Source organism: Podarcis liolepis, assembly GCF_965112155.1.
Source record: "Podarcis liolepis genome assembly, chromosome: 12".
Classification (NCBI taxonomy): domain Eukaryota; kingdom Metazoa; phylum Chordata; class Lepidosauria; order Squamata; family Lacertidae; genus Podarcis; species Podarcis liolepis.
Genome location: NC_139563.1, coordinates 28,683,268 through 28,700,865, shown reverse-complemented (window position 1 = coordinate 28,700,865; position 17,598 = coordinate 28,683,268). Strand labels below are relative to the sequence as shown.

General features: G+C 44.3%; 1 protein-coding gene across 9 annotated transcripts in view; it reads right to left on the bottom strand.

The window, feature by feature from the left end:
* DYNC1I1 (dynein cytoplasmic 1 intermediate chain 1) overlaps window positions 1-17,598 on the bottom strand; it is a 231,916-nt gene that overhangs the window by 102,923 nt on the left and 111,395 nt on the right. For all 9 annotated transcript variants that reach the window (XM_083469062.1, XM_083469069.1, XM_083469066.1 and 6 more), the window contains one exon: window positions 6,596-6,685. In XM_083469062.1, the coding sequence (XP_083325188.1) occupies window positions 6,596-6,685 (90 nt within the window). The remainder of the gene's footprint in view (window positions 1-6,595; window positions 6,686-17,598) is intronic.

Genomic DNA, 17,598 nt, shown 5'->3' with positions numbered 1-17,598 from the left:
TTTTATATTGTAATTTTATGTTGTGAATCGCCCTGAGATCTGAGGATGAAGGGTGGTAGACACATTTAAGTCAGGAATGGCGAACCTTAGCCCTGGAGACCAAACGTAGCCCTCAAGGTCTCTCTGTCCAGCCCTCAGGACTCATCCTAGGCCACATCACCTCTCTATAGGCCTTGACTGGCCCTCCTGGAAGGCCCTCCCCAACGGCCCTGAACTGTGATCAAGCTTCTTGCTTGCCTGCGTGGAATATATCCTACTATACAAAGCGAATTGCTCATACATCCATTGCTCCACTCAGTTTTTGTGCTTTTGGCCCTACCCACCATATAGGACTCACAGAGAATGTGGCCCTCAAGCTGAAAAAGGTTCCCCCACTTGAAAAAGTTTCCCCACCCCTGCACAATGTCAAACCATGGCTTAGTGTGAATACACAGGGACCAAGAAAGTAGATCACAGCCATTTTGGTTCTCCTTTTCTCCTCCTTCTACTGTCTTGTATGACCAATGGTCAGAAGTGAAGGGAGAGCCACATAGGTTCCTGATGCTCATTCAGGTGACCCTACTGATAGGGATGGAATGACCTGCCAGCTCTGGTTCTCTTTGTTCCTCATTTTTCCAAACTTAAATTCAGTTCCTTTTAAAAAAGAAATCCTCATGAAAATTCACCAGCATTTTTGTGTGAATTTCTCCTAACAAGTACGTTTTTATATATAATTTTGACTAATGTACAAAAGTAACTTTCCCTGATATGGTGTGGTTTTATATGTTACTTCCACTAATATCTTCATTTTTATGCACCCTTTCCCCTAATATATGCATTTATGCAAACAATGCTTGGTTGGAGAACTCCATCACAAAATTCAGACAAGTGTGAATTTTGAAGGATGGCTAAGTTTCAGTTTGCATATTATTTCAGGAAGTGCAAATTTGATAGATTCGGTTTTAAATGCAGACTGGATAAAACACCTCCTCTATCCCTACCTTTAGTAGATGTTATCTTGTGGTTATTTTGGCTTCTTATGTTTACTCAGAAGAAGTTCTATTGTGTTTAATGGTGCTTACTCCTGAGTATATGAGAACAAGATTGCAGCCCTAGCCTAGCTTTGGGGTGAGAGGTAGAAGAAAATTTGCAATTCTTCACCCATTTTTAAAATATGTGCAGAGGCTGTAACAGAAGCATAAAATATGACGGGTTAAAATCCAGGTCCTATTTAAGACTTTGGCAAAACAGCCTTTTATTTCACTGGAGCAATGACTGCATGCAATATGTAGCCAGAAACCACAGGGAACTATCTGCTATACATAAACACAAAAACATAATTGTTTTAGACAGTGTAGCAAAAAGTAAATGAGAAAGAAAGCCAGAAGATTCATTTATTACATTGCCCTAAAAAAAACCCTAAAAAAACTCAAGATAGCACTATGCCAACCCAGAATTTACATGATATTTGAAAATCTCATATTGTAGTTAGTCTAGGTGTTATAAATGTATCTAACACACATAATTACATAAAACAAAAAGAGGGGTAAAGATGCACTGTCTTGGATTCAAAGAACCGAGTGTAGTTTCTTGTACACTCGTTGAGACTTTATTAATTTAGAAGAGTTCTAACCAACAGCAATTTGAAAGTGGGCTACAACTAAAACAGTTTCAAAATTCACAGTGCAATTATTCTTTTTTAAAGGCAGGATAAATCACAATTAGCCAACTTAAAAAACACAAATGCTGGCATTAGATCCCACAGAAAGCCTGGGTGAATAACCAGGTCTTGGACTGCTGTCTCATGGTGCTGCCATGTCACAGAGAAAAAGAGAGACTGGATGAAAAAGAGAGAGTGGATGGCGCCACTGAGAAGGCTCCCGCCTGCCACGTTGCCAAAGATGCCACAGCCAAACCAACTCTGCTGGTAGATCTCAACAAATGGGGAGATCTGTATGAGAGAAGGCATTCCTTGAGGCATCCAGGCCCAAGTTGTATATGGCTTTGTCAGTCAGTGCAAGTACCTTTAACCAGACTCAGCAGAAGATAGCCAGTGTAGTTATTTCCAGATTGGTGATATATGTTTGCAGTAAAGGTAAAGGGACCCCTGACCATTAGGTCCAGTCGCGGCCGACTCTGGGGTTGCGGCGCTCATCTCGCTTTACTGGCCGAGGGAGCCGGCGTACAGCTTCCGGGTCATGTGTCCAGCATGACTAAGCCACTTCTGGAGAACCAGAGCAGCACACGGAAACCCCGTTTACCTTCCTGCCAGACGTGCTTTCGAACTGCTAGGTTGGCAGGAGCTGGGACTGAGCAATGGGAGCTCACCCTGTCGCGGGTATTCGAACTGCCAACCTTCTGATCAGCATGCCCTAGGCTCTGTGGTTTAACCCACAGCGCCACCCGCGTTTGCAGTAGGTCACCCTAAAAGAAACATGTCTGCCACATTCTGCACTGGCTGCAGCTTCCTGAACAGCCTCAGGGGCAGCCCCATGCAGAGTGCATTACAATAGTCCAGTCTAGAGGTTACTATGAACCAGCAGGGCAAGGCTCTCCCTGTCATGCCATGGTGTTCGTGAAGTCCCAGCTTGGTGCAGTCAAGGTAGCCTCGGCGTGAATGTTGAAGCCTCCCAAAATGATTGTGCTGGGATCCTCCAACATCACGCCTGAGACTGCCTCTGCCACCTTGTGTAAGGATGTCCCTGGGCAGCAGATTGGGTGGTATACCAGCAAGCAGCATCTGTCCTTCTGGTCCAATGTTGGGTACAATTCCTCAAGTCTTGCACTGGAGCAAAAAGGTAAAGGAGATAGGATTCCTAGGGGTAATGGTGACTCCTGCCCCAAACTTCCAGGTTGGACTGATCCTGCATCAAATACCCAGCTGAGCAGAGCTGAGTCAGATCAACTCCACCCACCTTGTACAGCCAGGTTTTGGTACTAAATGCTGTGTCAGGGCCCTCATCCACAATCAACCGGAAGTGTTCAAGCAGATCAACCAGAATATTAATAGCCCTGCTCACTTTGCTAAAATTAAATGTAGATTGATGAGGTTTTAGGGATTTATTAGAGCAACGGTGTTGGCAGGATGGGCTAGCGAGTTACATAGCGTTACTAATTAGTATTTTGTTTTCTAGGAAAAAAAACTATGCTCTCTTTAAAAGTTGCCCATATACATAGCATTTTTATTCACATTGCTTCTTAAAATGATATGTTAGTGTGACTTGAACGATCCGAGGTTCTTTTAAGTAAAAAGGAAAAAGAAAGAAAAGTTCAGCTCCCTGAGCTATAACCAGTTTTTAGCCCAGAGCAAATTTTTATGGCTGGGTTATAAAATCCTTCAAAAACAAGATTCATAATGGAAGTGCTGACACAGGCTTCAACTGCTATACAGAAGTGTGAATGGCGCCGCTATAATATCTATTAAGGATTCTTTAAAAGTTGTGGGGGTTGGGGGGGGAATAGTGTCTCTTGCTTTGCATAAAAAAGAAAAGAAACCAGAGGACTTTATGCCAACATAAACATGCATTTAACCCATTATATACTAATTTGCAGGAAAGCCCTTAATTCTGAATAAGCATTGCAGAACACAGTACCAACAGGAAATGTTAGTCTAAATTCCTGTTTTGCCTCTAACATGTTTTTAATCACTTCCATGAAGCACGCATGAGGGTTACAAAGTCAGAAAAGGAAGGGATTGTATGAGGGAAGCAAATGTGATTATGCGATAAAAACGAGAGCAGAGAAAAATGGAAACCTTCGTAAGGAAGACTCCTGGTATTGGTATTTTGTCTTAGTTATTTCACATGCTCCGGCTGCTGTCCTATTCACAGTTGCCTGGGGGTTAAGCTCCCTTCAACTCTTTGGAACTGACTTCAGAGTTAATGTGAGCAGGGGGGCGGGGGGAGTTGGTTGCTTCTAAAATTATTTGGCTTGGCCTATGCGGCAATTCCAATAGTTCCAGAGCTAAAGCTGCTTAGTCTTGAAGGAAAGGCACTCTGCACATGCTCAGAGAAACACAGGAAGCTGCCTTACACTTAAGTCAGACCACCAGTGATGCATCAAGCTCAGCGTGTACAGTGATTGGCAGCAGCTTCCCTGGGTTTCAGACAGAAGCCCTTCCCCAGACCTACCTGGAGACGCCGGCGAATGAACCTGGGACTTTCTGCATGCAAAGAAGATGCTCTGTCACTGTGCTACAATCCAGCTATCTTTTTTTTATGGTTGCTGCTTCATATGACATGAGCTCAGGCCTTCATAACAGAAGCCACAAATGGTTCTATTTTAATTTGCAATCAATTCATTAGGAGCGCTGCAGTTAGTGGATATTTGGCGTTTCACCTGTCTCCTCAGAACGACAAAAGTACCTTTTAAGTGTTTATGCTGTCAGTCTCAATTCATTCTCCCTCCCTTCTGCTCCTATGATATTAACACTCTCTCAAAGTGCCGTCATATCTGAGTCAACAACCGTGCTTCCTTCAGAATTCTGTGGTTTGAGTTCCTCAAAAACTGTTACTATCGAAAACCCGAAAAAACCACCCTATCCAGCTACCCTTTGCCTCAGACCTGGCTTGACTAGACAAGAAGAGGAGCCAGTGGCAACACGAAGCACTTCTCCTAGACTAAACTATAACAAAGAAGGAGTTGATGTTAGTTATGGCTCTCCTTCAAATTCAACAACAAAAGTATACAAAGGGCGCGCTTGCAAGCATGCGAAAAAAAGCCCACTAAAATAAATATATATCTTTCAGGAGTCTATTTAGTTTGGCTTTTAAAAGTATTCGCGCATAATCCACAATGTCGCCTTCCAGAGATATCCAAATTAGGGCTGCTTTTATGTGGCAACAGGAGGAAACATAACACAGATCTCAACCAAAATTGAACAGTGGATATACCGTATTTCACGGCATTGTTCTTGCTGTTTCCTAAGCCTGCTTGCTTAGTCGGCTGGTAACAAAGTGGGGGAAATTTGCTAAATGTCAGTTTAGATGGATGGATTTGACTAGTGCCCCTCCACCCTAGTCACTAGTGTTGAAGGCTAAAGTAGGGAATGCAGGAAACTGCCTGATAGCTGTTCAATTTGTCCCTCTGTATAGTTTTGTCCCTAGTATAGTTTTCACTCTCTCTTGATGGCTCTTTGTGGTCTCAGGTGGGGTCTTTCACATCACCTGTCACCTTAAAAAAAACCACTTTGGAAATGTCAGGACTTGGATCTTGAAGCTTTTTATGGCAGCGAGATGAAAAGGAAAGGTCTTCTGAAACATTCATAGTTGTGTAGAAATGGAAGTCATAGCAAGTGTTACGTAACTGGCACCTACTGAATTTATTGAAGGAGGCCCATGGCTCAATGGTGGAACATCTGCTATGCCTGCAGAAGCTTTCAGGTTCAATCCCTGACATCTCTGCATATGCCTGGGTGCCTGAAACCCTAGAGAGAAACTGCAAGTCACTTTAAATGATATTGAGCTAGATGGACCGATGGTCAGTACACAGCCGCTTCCTGTGATCCATCAAACTGTCAAAGGTACAGGAGCCCTGCCTTCTTTGGAACATAAGAGCATAAGAACATAAGAAGAGTCTGCTGGATCAGGCCCATGGCCCATCTTATCCAGCATCTTGCTCTCACAGTGGTCAATGAGATGCCCTTTGCATCTCGCCGCTTTCTATACGCAAAACATGCACCCTACTGAACTACAGACCATCTCCAGTCTCCAGTGCACCCTGAGCCCTGTTCACTCATTCTTTCTGCCTACCCACATGTAATTACCCTTGTGCGAGGGGGAGGGGATGGAGGTGAGTCCATTGGGATATCCCCCTGCCACACGTTCCCCATTCCTGAAGCTCACCCCTCCCCCTCTCAAATAGGCATCCATAAGATTTAGAACCTTGATCTTCCAGGGTTCTTAATTACGTGGAGAGCCTACTCAAGGAGGGCAGGCTCTCTGTTGTAGCTATTCAGCCCCCAACATATACATGGGGGGAAACAACTGGATGACACAGGGGGGCTGTCCTGCTTAGTTGACCTCCCTATGTCTAAGTCACTGCCACTGGGGAACCCTTGAGAGTCAGTCCTACTGAACTCAGTAAAACAATGATTACATCTATATCCTGTCTTTACTCCAAAGAGCTGATGCTAGTCTACATGGTACTCTCTCCCCCCCCCCCATTTTACCCTCCCAAGAACCCTGTGAGAAAGGCTAGGTTGAGGGACAACGACTGGTCTAAGATCACTCAGTGAGCTTCATGGCTGAAAGGAGATTCGAACCTGGGTCTTCTCAGTCCTAATCTGACACTAACCGCTACTCTGCACAGGCTCTCTTGACTTCTGTCCAAGTAAAAATGTGTCAACTGTAACCGTTCTTTGGCTGCAACCCTAAACATGTGTACTAGGAAAGAAGTCTAGCTGAACTAAAAATATTTAGGGCTGGACTGTACATCTATTCTTAGACATAAGAGCCCTAAAGGTCTGCAGAAGTCACAAGCAATGCAATATCAATGTTAAAAGCAAATCCTAGAAAACAGTAATTTCCACTTCACCTGCTGTTAACTTTGGCATGTATTAGCACACTGCGCATGGCAGTCTTTGGTAGATGCTTCAATAATGTCTACATCTACATACCTTCCTTCACGTCTTGCTTCTTTTCTTGAGTTTCTATCTCAGAGTCATTCTGTGCTTTTGGTTCAACCAATTCTTCATCGTCTTCATCCTCTAAAGAGAAAGAGAAAAGAAAGGAGGAGAAATTGTGAAAATTAAGAATTCCAGGATATACCAAGGTTTTCTTCAATGCTACTTTTGTACAATAGACAAATGGACAAGCAACAGCAAAAGTGTAGCATTATTTGATTCTGCAGAAAATGCAGATAGTGCTTTTATTCACAACTCTTTGACTACAAGTATCACTCGTTCAAATTTCATTTATCTGTTTTTTTCCTACTTTTTATCGTGAATAGGGACTTCTCAGTGGTGTTTCCTACCCTATGAAATTCCTTTTTAGCAGAGAAATGGCTCCCTCCTTTGGTTCGTGCTTTTAAGAACGTTTTAAAAACTCATTTTGGCTTTTAATTGAAAGCTTTTCTTGCATAAGCTGTTGCTGGGGTTTATGCTGGGGTTTTGCTAAATTTTATTAGCCGGCTGTCCTATTGAGATTCGTATTGTATGTTTTAAGCTTGCTGTTTTTAATGGAATCGTTTGTTAGATATACTTTAAAATATGCATTAAAACAGAACTTGTTTTTAAATAGATTTTATGAGGAACAGGGATGGGAAAGGCTTAGTGAAACCATGCAAAAGTGCTGTCACCTAGCCCTACTCAGTAACAGCAGTGGCTGGCAGGGGGGAGTTGCATTGTTTTACCAGGCTTCCTAACATGGAGGTCAGTGTCAATAACCGAAAGCAGGGGAGGTGGCAGGAAGGTCAGTGCAGTGCAAGTGCAGTGGCAGGAGCATATGATTGGCTCTGCTGCTGCACCCACACTGTGCCAACCTCCCTGCTGCCTCCCTCTCCTCCTCTTGGTTACCAGCAGCACCTTCACATTGGAAAGTAATATAAGCAATGGAACCCTTCCATACTCTGTAAAAACCACACCTCTAAATCAGGTGAGACTACAATCAGTTCACTTGCACTGCAAACTCAAAAACGGCGGCAAACCAGCTCTGGGTGCTGGGGAATGGGGCTACAACAGGGAAGACAAAGAAACGCAATGGTTTGGGCAGGACAATGGAATTCTCATGAGTGAGCCAACTCTAAAGGAAAAAGAGCCCTATGAAAAACTCTGGAGTGTCTTATACAATTACCTATTCATGCCCAGTTGAGTCTCTGGAGTCACACTGCTCAAACAACAGCCCACCAGGCCACATCACAGCAAATTATTTTTGAAGCTCTGCAAAGTTAGAAAATCCGTTTGTGATGTGTGCCGGCATGGTGGTCTGCTGTTCAAAGAAAATAACCCTAAGGCCGCAATCCTACTTACTTAAGGAGTAAACTCCCGTGAACTACGCATGATCTGATTTGGAGTGGACGCGCACTGGGTTAGTTCATTAATTCTGTGTGTGAGCTCTTGGGTGCGTCTAGGCTTTCTGGAGGCAAGTGTGGTCCTTGCATTTGTTCGGTTATTTGCCCACCAAAGTCCAGAAAAATAGCTTGCAAATATGCTGAAGCAGAAGCATGAGAGACGTTGGCTGCCATAAATCTGCAAGATATTCTTGAGCTAGTCACCTGTTCCATTCTCTTCCCTGCAGCAACTTTCCATCTCGGATGACTTAAGCTTGACTTGTTCTCCCCAGAGACATCTTTGCAGCCAGCAAAGCGGAGCAGCAGGGGGAGAGAAAGGCATACGCGTTTCAGCTTGGCAGCTACTCTACTAATGGGACACCTGTTATTTAAACACCTCATTTCCAATTCAATTCTCACCAGATTAATTTGTCTTTTGACCTACAAGGAAGGGTTAAATAGAATCCTGACCCCCAGGTCAGATGCCACTGGCAAGCAAACAGGCATGGCACAGTTCTGAAAAGTCATCACCACTCGATTTGGAGAACGCGGCAGCCATGAGATGCATTTGGGAGCTTTAAGAACAGTTCAGCATTAATACGAATTTAATGAGCGCTGAAAATTGACACATGTCAGCTACCACTAACAGATGTTTCACTGGCCTTTCTTGACCTATGCAAATCTCTCCACTCCTGCTTCTCCTTCTCCCAAACCCCACTCATGGAGTCTTCCTTTTCCTGTCATTTGTGTCGCGGTGTGTTTGCCTTAAGCTACAAAGGGCCTGAACATCCAGGTCAATGTACAGCTCCTCGAGGGTGATGAAAAACACCCAACATGAGAAAAAGCCGCAGAAATCAAACTGACCAGCTAGAAGCACCCATAGGGCACAGCTTGGGAGGGGAGCAGGATTGCTTTCCGTGTGGGAGATGCCAGGTTCAAAACAATGCCCTGATGTGCCCAGTTCAAAACAATCACAAATTGAAAGTCTACTGCAGGCATAGGCAAACTCGGCCCTCCAGATGTTTTGAGACTACAATTCCCATCATCCCTGACCACTGGTCCTGTTAGCTAGGGATGATGGGAGTTGTAGTCCCCAAAACGTCTGGAGAGCCAAGTTTGCCTATGCCTGGTCTACTGGGTGGGTGGACACTGGGTGGCCTAAGTAGAGAGAGTACTGGTGCAGATGGACCAAAACTCTGATTCTACAGCCAGCAACATCATATGTTCATATATAACTCAGAGCCTTCTTGCATGCATGCATGGCAGTAGTGTGGATAGTAGCTATAAAAGCAGGAAATTCTCGCAAGCAGTGAATGCATAGGTTAGCACTGAGCTGCAGGTCTCAACCATGTGACCAGTTAACACAAGAATCGGGCCTGACTTTCCACACATATCCAGAACATGTGTGTATGGAAGGGAGGGCCATGGAAGGCCTTTGCCCTCACCATATTCACATCCGTTGGTCTACTAAGCTGTGGCAACATCGTATGATGATATACTTCCTGTCAAATAGATTAAAGTCATTTGCATACTGAAAATGAAGGTATTGCTATTAATAATAATATTAGTACTTTTAATAATAATAAAAAACTTTTATTTATATCCCACCTTCCCCGGCCGAAGTCGGGCTCAGGACAGCTAACATCAGATACATAACATTAGTATCAAACAATAATTAAATTACCTCCTAAAAGAAATTACCTCCTTTATCTGACAGAAAGTCTTCTGGTTCATTAGAACTTATTTCCAAGCAGGTTTGCAAGAGGAAAGTCTGAGTTGATTTTGATGTATAGTTTGTACACAATCTGTTTGGGGGTTTTTTTTTTGCAGGGGGTGGGGATTCCAAAGTCATTTCCATCTACTTGCTTGGCAATCATTTATCTAATGTGATTGGCTTTTTCAAGTTAGCAAACTTGTGACCATTGTTCTAATTTGTTGAAGGTCTGAAATGCATATATTTTTCATGGCACGTGAACTATTTCTCTCCCTGCTGCGATTTTCCATGGGGATTGGATCTCATAAGTGAAGCATATTTGTGTGCATTGGTAATAGACCTTCTTTTATAACTTGATTTTGAGTCATTACCAAGAGTCTCCCATATCTGCATATACTATCCATCAGTTGGCTTTAAGTAATCCTTAATATGTTTCAGTTCAAAATGGAGAGGGTCCCTGGTGGCCAGAACAATGCTCCTATTTAAGCTACATGCTAGAGATCCTTCTAAGAGACCTGTCTGCCTTTCATTTCAAAGCGATGGATTTATAACCAGGTTTTCATCTCTAAAAGAAGAAACCAACTTCCTCTACTGCTTTCTAAATTGCCACCAACCTTTAGAAGTTGCAGCTTATTCCAGTGCAATCTATTGCAATATGTTGGGAGTTACCCACAAAGATTTCTGGATGGTCATGGAAACTTTAGATTCCCGCATTGCAGAGGGCTGGATTAGATGACCCTCGGGATCCCTTCCAACTCCACAAATCTATTATTCTGCGATTCTATAACCCTATAACTGCTCCTATTATTCCACACACATTTCATAGAACTCACACAAGTCAATAATGGGCCTGTCAGGAGTAAGCATGGACCAATGGTACCAAATAGTATGGGAAACAGCCTTACTAGAAAAGTTAACCAATAAACTGAAACTGACACGGGACAAATGGAAGAAGACGCCTTCACCCCAGTATGGCTCCCCTTTATCACACACACAACCCAACAACAAAAATCCACCAGCAGCATACAAATCAATATGGCTAACCTGATCCAAAACACCCACCCACCCCACTCACACATGAAAACAAAGACCGCCACAGCCAACCACAAATGAACAACCACACCCTAGGCCAACCCCAACCTCTCTCACCACCAAAGGAACACAAGTGAACAGCAAAGAACCTGCACAAGCAACGCTGACACTAAACCCTACATATATTAAGAAAAATAGAAACATCGCCACCCAACCCCAACCCCACCCATCTTTCCCCCCTCCACCTCTTTCCCCCTTTTCTTCCCAATGTCTCAACAAATGAAACTGATTTGTTAAAATGTTACATGGGGGGGGGGAGGGAATACAAGAGAGAGACATTGCCTACACTTTTGTAAATCAAGAAAATCTTTAATAAAATAAAAACAAACAAACAAATGGCCTCCTAAGCTCTTTGTTCAGGAAACCCACGATTGCTCCTTTGTGCTAAACCATGGTTTGGCTTCGTATTACATGCAAACTGGGCCAAATTAGGCTTGGCGCTGATCATGGGTGTTATAATGACACTTCATTATCACATGGAAGTGGCTAATATGGTGTCCTTACCTGGATGGGGCAGGATCTTAGCAAGGTCAGGGCTGCACAAGCACACCAGTCAAGTCAACCCAGTGCTCCTGCCAGCCCCAATCTCGCCACCTCCTTCCCCATCCAGGTAAGTGGCAGTGATTCCAGTGTCAGGAGGGGGGCTCCACATCACCAACTCACCATACCAGCTGCTCTTACTACCATATAAAGTGTGAACAAAAGACATGGATGTAGCATGGACATGTAAGCGAGCTACCAATCAATCAAGTTCCTCCACGGAAAATGCATAGGTTCGCAGTTACATGTGTCTGCCATTCAGCTTCCTGTTTCAACAACAGAATGACACCAATGGCTTCCCATAAGGCATAAAATGTAAGACTGCCTTAATCCACTTACTATATCTGAATTTTAACTGTGTCCCCACCAGCCTAACATTTGAGATAAGTATCACTTCAGCACTAAAATGCCCTCTTCCAATTCAGTTACACTACAGGAGAAAAATGAGAACATAAAGGGGAAAGAACATTAATTATCAAAATTACATCCCTCTTATAAATTCCTTGAAAACAGTTTTCTTGCTTCTTCTGGTGATATGCATACCATGGGCTACAGTTATTTCCCCCTCCCCAACCCCCACCGTTAAAAATAAAAAAAGTATTTTCATTGGGACATGTGGTTTTCGTTTTTATGTAGTTGCGCTCTCGTTGTTCAACCAGTTTACTAAGCGGCTAAATATTCGTCTAAGATTTATGTAAAGCAGACCCCCCTCATTGCTGATATATGCACTACCAGCTCAACAGCTATGGCATCTGTTGCTCCCTGGAGTTTGAGATTTACACCTCCTTGGATTTGCACCTCTGAGGCTAGTTAAGAGATCATAACTCCTGTGTATGGTTTTATGTATCAAGAGCCATGCTGAATTAGACTGACAGCACCATGTTTCAATCTGTATAATTACAAATGATCCCCCTCCCTTATTAATAACACACCTTTAAAACAATGGTATGTTAGTAAATCGAAACAAACTATGGATCTTGCGCTGTGAATTAGGGCTGTGTTTGATGGGTTAGGAGGGCAAAAGTGGAGTTGGCTACATGCTCCAAGACCAAGAAGCCATGGAAAGTTAGGAGAGAGTGGCTTTTGCAAAGGCTAGAAGCGGGAAGGGAGAAAATGGGTGCTCCTTAGCTTCCACAAAAGCAAGTGTCTTTTGGGAGGTTTTTCATTTATTCATTATTACAATTATATCCAACGTTTCCTCCATAAAGCTCAAAGTGGTATATTCAGTTCTCTCCCCCCCCCCCCATTTTATCCTCACAACAACCCTGGGAAGTAGGTTAGGCCAGGAGAGTGTGACTGGCTTAAGGTCACCTGCTGAGCTTCATGGCTGAATGGGAATTTGAACCCTGGTCTCCCAGGTCCTGCTTTAACAGCCTAACCAGTACGCTTCACTGGGTCTCCATCTTCAAGATAAATACAGGCCTCATGGAAGCCTCCAGCTCAGTGCAGCCTGGAATCTCAATTTGGGCCCCAAGTTAAACCCATCTGGTGGCCAACACACCCATTCTAAAGACCTTCATCATCTTGGTTGACCTGAGACACGGTGCTATTTATTATATTTTTATCTGCACAAAATTCAGGCTGGTACATATACGATGCGCCTCTACGTTACCCTCAGTGATAAAATGGGACATTTAAAAAACAGACCCCACAGTTCCCATAATGCTCTTGGAGCCGTGCTATCTCAGGTGTGCTCTGTGGGAAATTCAGGAAACAGTTGAGAATATATATGGCTGGATCTAGACTAACAGTGCAGTTCTAATAATGTCTTCTCAGTAGTAAATCCCACTGAAGTGGGGCTTACTTCTAGTAAGGAGAGGTAGGATTGCAGTTGTAGACATGCTTCGGGTAGATCCACTGAACTCAATGGGACTTATCATGATTAACTGAAGTTCCAAGGATTTCCATGGATTTATTCTAAGTAAAACTAAGTCTTGATGCGATCCAGAGCTTCAAGCAGAGAGATAGCTCATTCTTATGCACACCTTACCCTAGTATATGCATTTTGGCACACATCACGGGGCTAGATAAATACACTGTGAAATTCAAAGAAGTCCACATTTTGAAGGGTGGCTGTGTTTTGTTTCACATATTGTTTTGGAAAGTGCAAATAAGGTAAGTTTGCCTTTCAATGTGAACTGAAACCACTTTCTTCCCCAACCCTATCTGGCACCACCCCAAAGCCTGTATAAAAAACCCCAAGTACTTCAGAATGAAGTTGCAAGGTGGAACATATTTATGCAAAAACAAAACAAACAACCCCCCAAACCATGTTTACATATAGTTCATAAATTTCCACAATTTCCTCTGAGTGCAGAATTTGTTTCCCCAATGCAATATTTGGGATCTCTGGATGCAGAGTGCAAAACAAGCCAGTCTATTTGCAAACAGTTTACTGAAACATTTGCCATGCGCTGCCTTGTTCAGTCTCTCACAAAGTTAAATTTGCTAAACATTACTCTCTAAAGGTTACCGTATGTGCTATTTCTGGCTTGTGGATTCTCAGGCCTCCTGGTGTAGTATTTCTCATTTCCATCTCTTGGTTTTTTAGCTTCACCACTGAGCGCTGATTTTGTGTTTGCAAGTCAGCGTTGTTTTCATTGCACTCAGCCACTGCCCTAGAAAGGCAGGTCTTATTTTTCCATTTTGTGACAAATGATGGAGTATCGCAGCCAAATGGCAAAGGGAAATGCCTCTGAACTTTTTGTTTATGATTTTTTCTTCTGGCATCTCATGATGCCCTGGGGCTGGCAAAGCCATCTTCACGGCCTCCCTGGCTACAAGTTGTTGTACTGGTCCAACTATTCCGTTTGGGATAATGCTGCAATATAATTATTTTCCTACTAATTAAACATGGAGGGCAGTCTGTATTTGTTATGGAAGGAATCTGTCTAATCCCAGAAACGAATTTTCCTTGACCCAAGTGAATTTTGCTTGGTTGCAGCAAGTCTCCACGTTCAGCATCCTTTGGCTATCGCCAGCTTAGACCAGCCATATACCTTTCTTCTAGAAATGTTTTTAAAGTGTTCATTAAATCCCTGAGCTGAAAATGCAAATAAACCTATTAAAGCTGATCAGGCACAGATTGTCTTTATAAAGAAACTCAGATAAACCTAATTGCTTGAGCAGAGAAACAGGAAGCCTTCCAGAAACAGGAAGCCCTCCTATGCTTCCACCTGCTCAGGAGTCACCAGCCACCAGCCTAGAACGTTCTTTTTAATGGGGCTGCAGTTATGCATATCAGTGCATCAGACGGTTGTCAGCATCCTGTCCTTTCATTAGGGGTCCATTGTTATTTATTATTCATATTTCACAGCATTTATGTCACTTGGTTGTAATAAAACCTCAAGGTTAGGCACTTCACATTACTTACACAGCATTCACTGAGACTTGGGTAGTGGTGAGGCACTAGGGATGAGCAACATGCCATTTCAATAATGCTGAATATGTGTTGCCGTGAAACCACATCAGGACCAAGTGCTGCAGAGTCTCCAGCCTTGCACTAATCGCCGCCACATGCTTATAGGAACAAGGGATGCAGAATATTTGTCCATCTAGTTCAGAATTGTCTATACAGTGGTACTTCGGGTTAAGTACTTAATTCATTCCGGAGGTCCGTTCTTAACCTGTAACTGTTCTTAACCTGAAGCACCACTATAGCTAATGGGGCATCCTGCTGCCGCTGCACCACTAGAGCACAATTTCTGTTCTTATCCTGAAGCAAAGTTCTTAACCTGAAGCACTATTTCTGGGTTAGCGGAGTGTGTAACCTGAAGCGTATGTAACCTGAAGCGTATGTAACCCGAGGTACCACTGTACTGACTGGCAGCAGCTCTCCGTAATATCAGGCAAGACAGTCTCTCCCAGCCCTACCTGGAGATGCTAGGGATTGAATCTGGGACCTTCTGCATGCAAAGCAGATGTACTACCACTGAACGACAGCCCTGCGTGCCTGAACTTACATAAACCTGAGAATTCTCACATCATTGTGCTCTTGACCTCAGACCCTGTACTCCAAGATGTAGCATTTTCTCAAACTCTTACCAGATGTATTTGACGGCCAATCAGCTCAGTGCCCACGTGCCTTTTGTTGCAATGCCAATCAGCACGTGCCAATTGGCGGAACACAAAGATGGAGGACTGTTGTCAGGCCAAATGCTTCCTAGAACCAGCTGGATGGTTTTCAACGGCCCAAGTTTTAAACCCAAAATAAGAGGGGCCAAAACTCATCAGCTTCAGGATCATACAATATTTTGTCATGTTTCCAACTCCACCAATCACCATGCCATTCGTTCACTAGTCATCGTAGCTGTCGTCACACAATCAACACAGGGGACAATACACATAGAGAATATAGGAAACCTGGCTATTTATTTGCGTGGACAGGCGGAGTCCCCAGATCCTGCACGGTCCCCCCGTCACGTGGAATAACGACTCAAGACAACGTGCTATGGGATTAAATTGGCCACAACTTTATTAAATTTCAAATGTGGGCAGACCTTGGCTCAGGCATTGGGCGTTCTCCCTCCCCGGTCCCCGGCCGGGGACCTAGGGAGCATCAGGGTTATCCAGTGTGGGGGGGGGATGGGCCAGCTCTGGAGAACATATGTTCAAGCAGAGATGGCCGCCCCCGTAACGCTGCCGCCACAGGAGAGAGCAATGACGACCTTTCGGTGTACAGCCAAAGCCTCCCTTCATAAAACCCCTTTAACGGGGAACCCTGGTATCGCCGTCGCAAGAGGAAGATGGACAAAAGGATTCCGCCCAAGGCCTGATACCGCCAAAGTTGTGACGTTTTGCTACGGGAAAGGCGAAACCTGCCAATGCAGGGAAATTCCTTTCCGGCCCTTTAACAGCGACCTTAACGTAGCAGCGCCCGCATACCTGTGAAGAAAAGTTAACCTGCAAAACCTGTGAAGAAAAGTTAACCTGCAAAATAAGACATTAACTAAGGGTGGGTAGGGTGGGAGAAGCTCTGGAGCCAAGTGAGGATTCTTAGGTAAGATCCTCCCTCTATTGTGTGGGCAGGTAATCCCTCCCCTACCTGGCCTGGTCTCCTTGGCAACGCTTCCCCCAGGTGGGATTGGACAGCTGACTGAGGTAGGCGGAGACCTCCAGGTATCCCACCTGAGGGAAGGCAAAGCCAAGCCTATGCTGTAGGAGCCGCTCCAGATCTAGGGGCTGCACGCGTCCACGCAAAGGGCGCCCCCCGTTTAAGCGGGGAGCGGTCATTATCAGGAGATCTCTGCTTTTACCCCTATCTGCGCTGAGTCGCGTTTGCCCTTGCTTTTCCAGACAACTTGGGACGCGCGGCTTGGCGATTGAAGCTTTTCCCCACTTAAAGAATCAGTTGTGCAAACGGATGCATCTTAGGGCAGCAGACTTTTAGACCCGGGAATGCTGATGGGGATGCTTTTGAGCACGTGTGTGTGGTGCCCTTCCCAGAGCTGTGGACAGCCCTCACAGTCATCTGAGTCAAAGGGTGGAAGCTTCCAGGGCAGAGGGCACGGCTTCGAGCTCTCTTGCACCTCACACTTTAGACTAAGCATCCGACGGGCCCTGAGCTTGTATGACTGCTTTGTAGTACATGAATGTGTTCCTGCCCGCTAGCATTTAGCACTGGAGTCTGGAAGCATTTCTCTTGGAACTGACTCATAGAGAAGGAATGGTGATCTCAAAGTCACACAACAAAGCAAGAAGCACAGTGCAAAAGGAGGCTGTCCGATTCAGCCCATGAATATAGAGTGTCTCTATAACTCTAGGAAATACGAGCGCAGCTTCTGTTTGAGACTTGTGTGTAACGGAGTAGCCAGAGAGAGAGAGAGAGAGAGAGAGAGAGAGAGAGAGAGAGAGAGAGAAATCAATAGGTACACTGTCCTTTGAATGGTTTCAGCAAGATGCTTTAGTTTCAGTAAACGTTAGTGCTGAGCCATTGAGAACTTTCAGCTCAAAACGGGGGGGGGGGGGCGGATGAAATTGCTCTGAGTTGGCTAATTCATGCGAGTAATGCTCTTTCAATGTTCACCGCTGCGCGCATGCCACCTTGCAAATTTACGTCCTCCTTCAGTTTGCATTGGGCTGCTCATGAAGCAATGGGCAGCGACAAAAGAGTGTGTGTACCGTTCCCTTCTTCCCGTGTCGCAGCTAATGAGGACCCTGTCGCATTAAGACAGTCAAGACGGTCTCTGGCAGAACGTGTTGAGCCAAGGTGTTTGGGCCTGCATAAAATTAAGCCACAAGCGAAACACTCATTTCTGACAGCAGATTTATAATAGGAAAATCCCAGC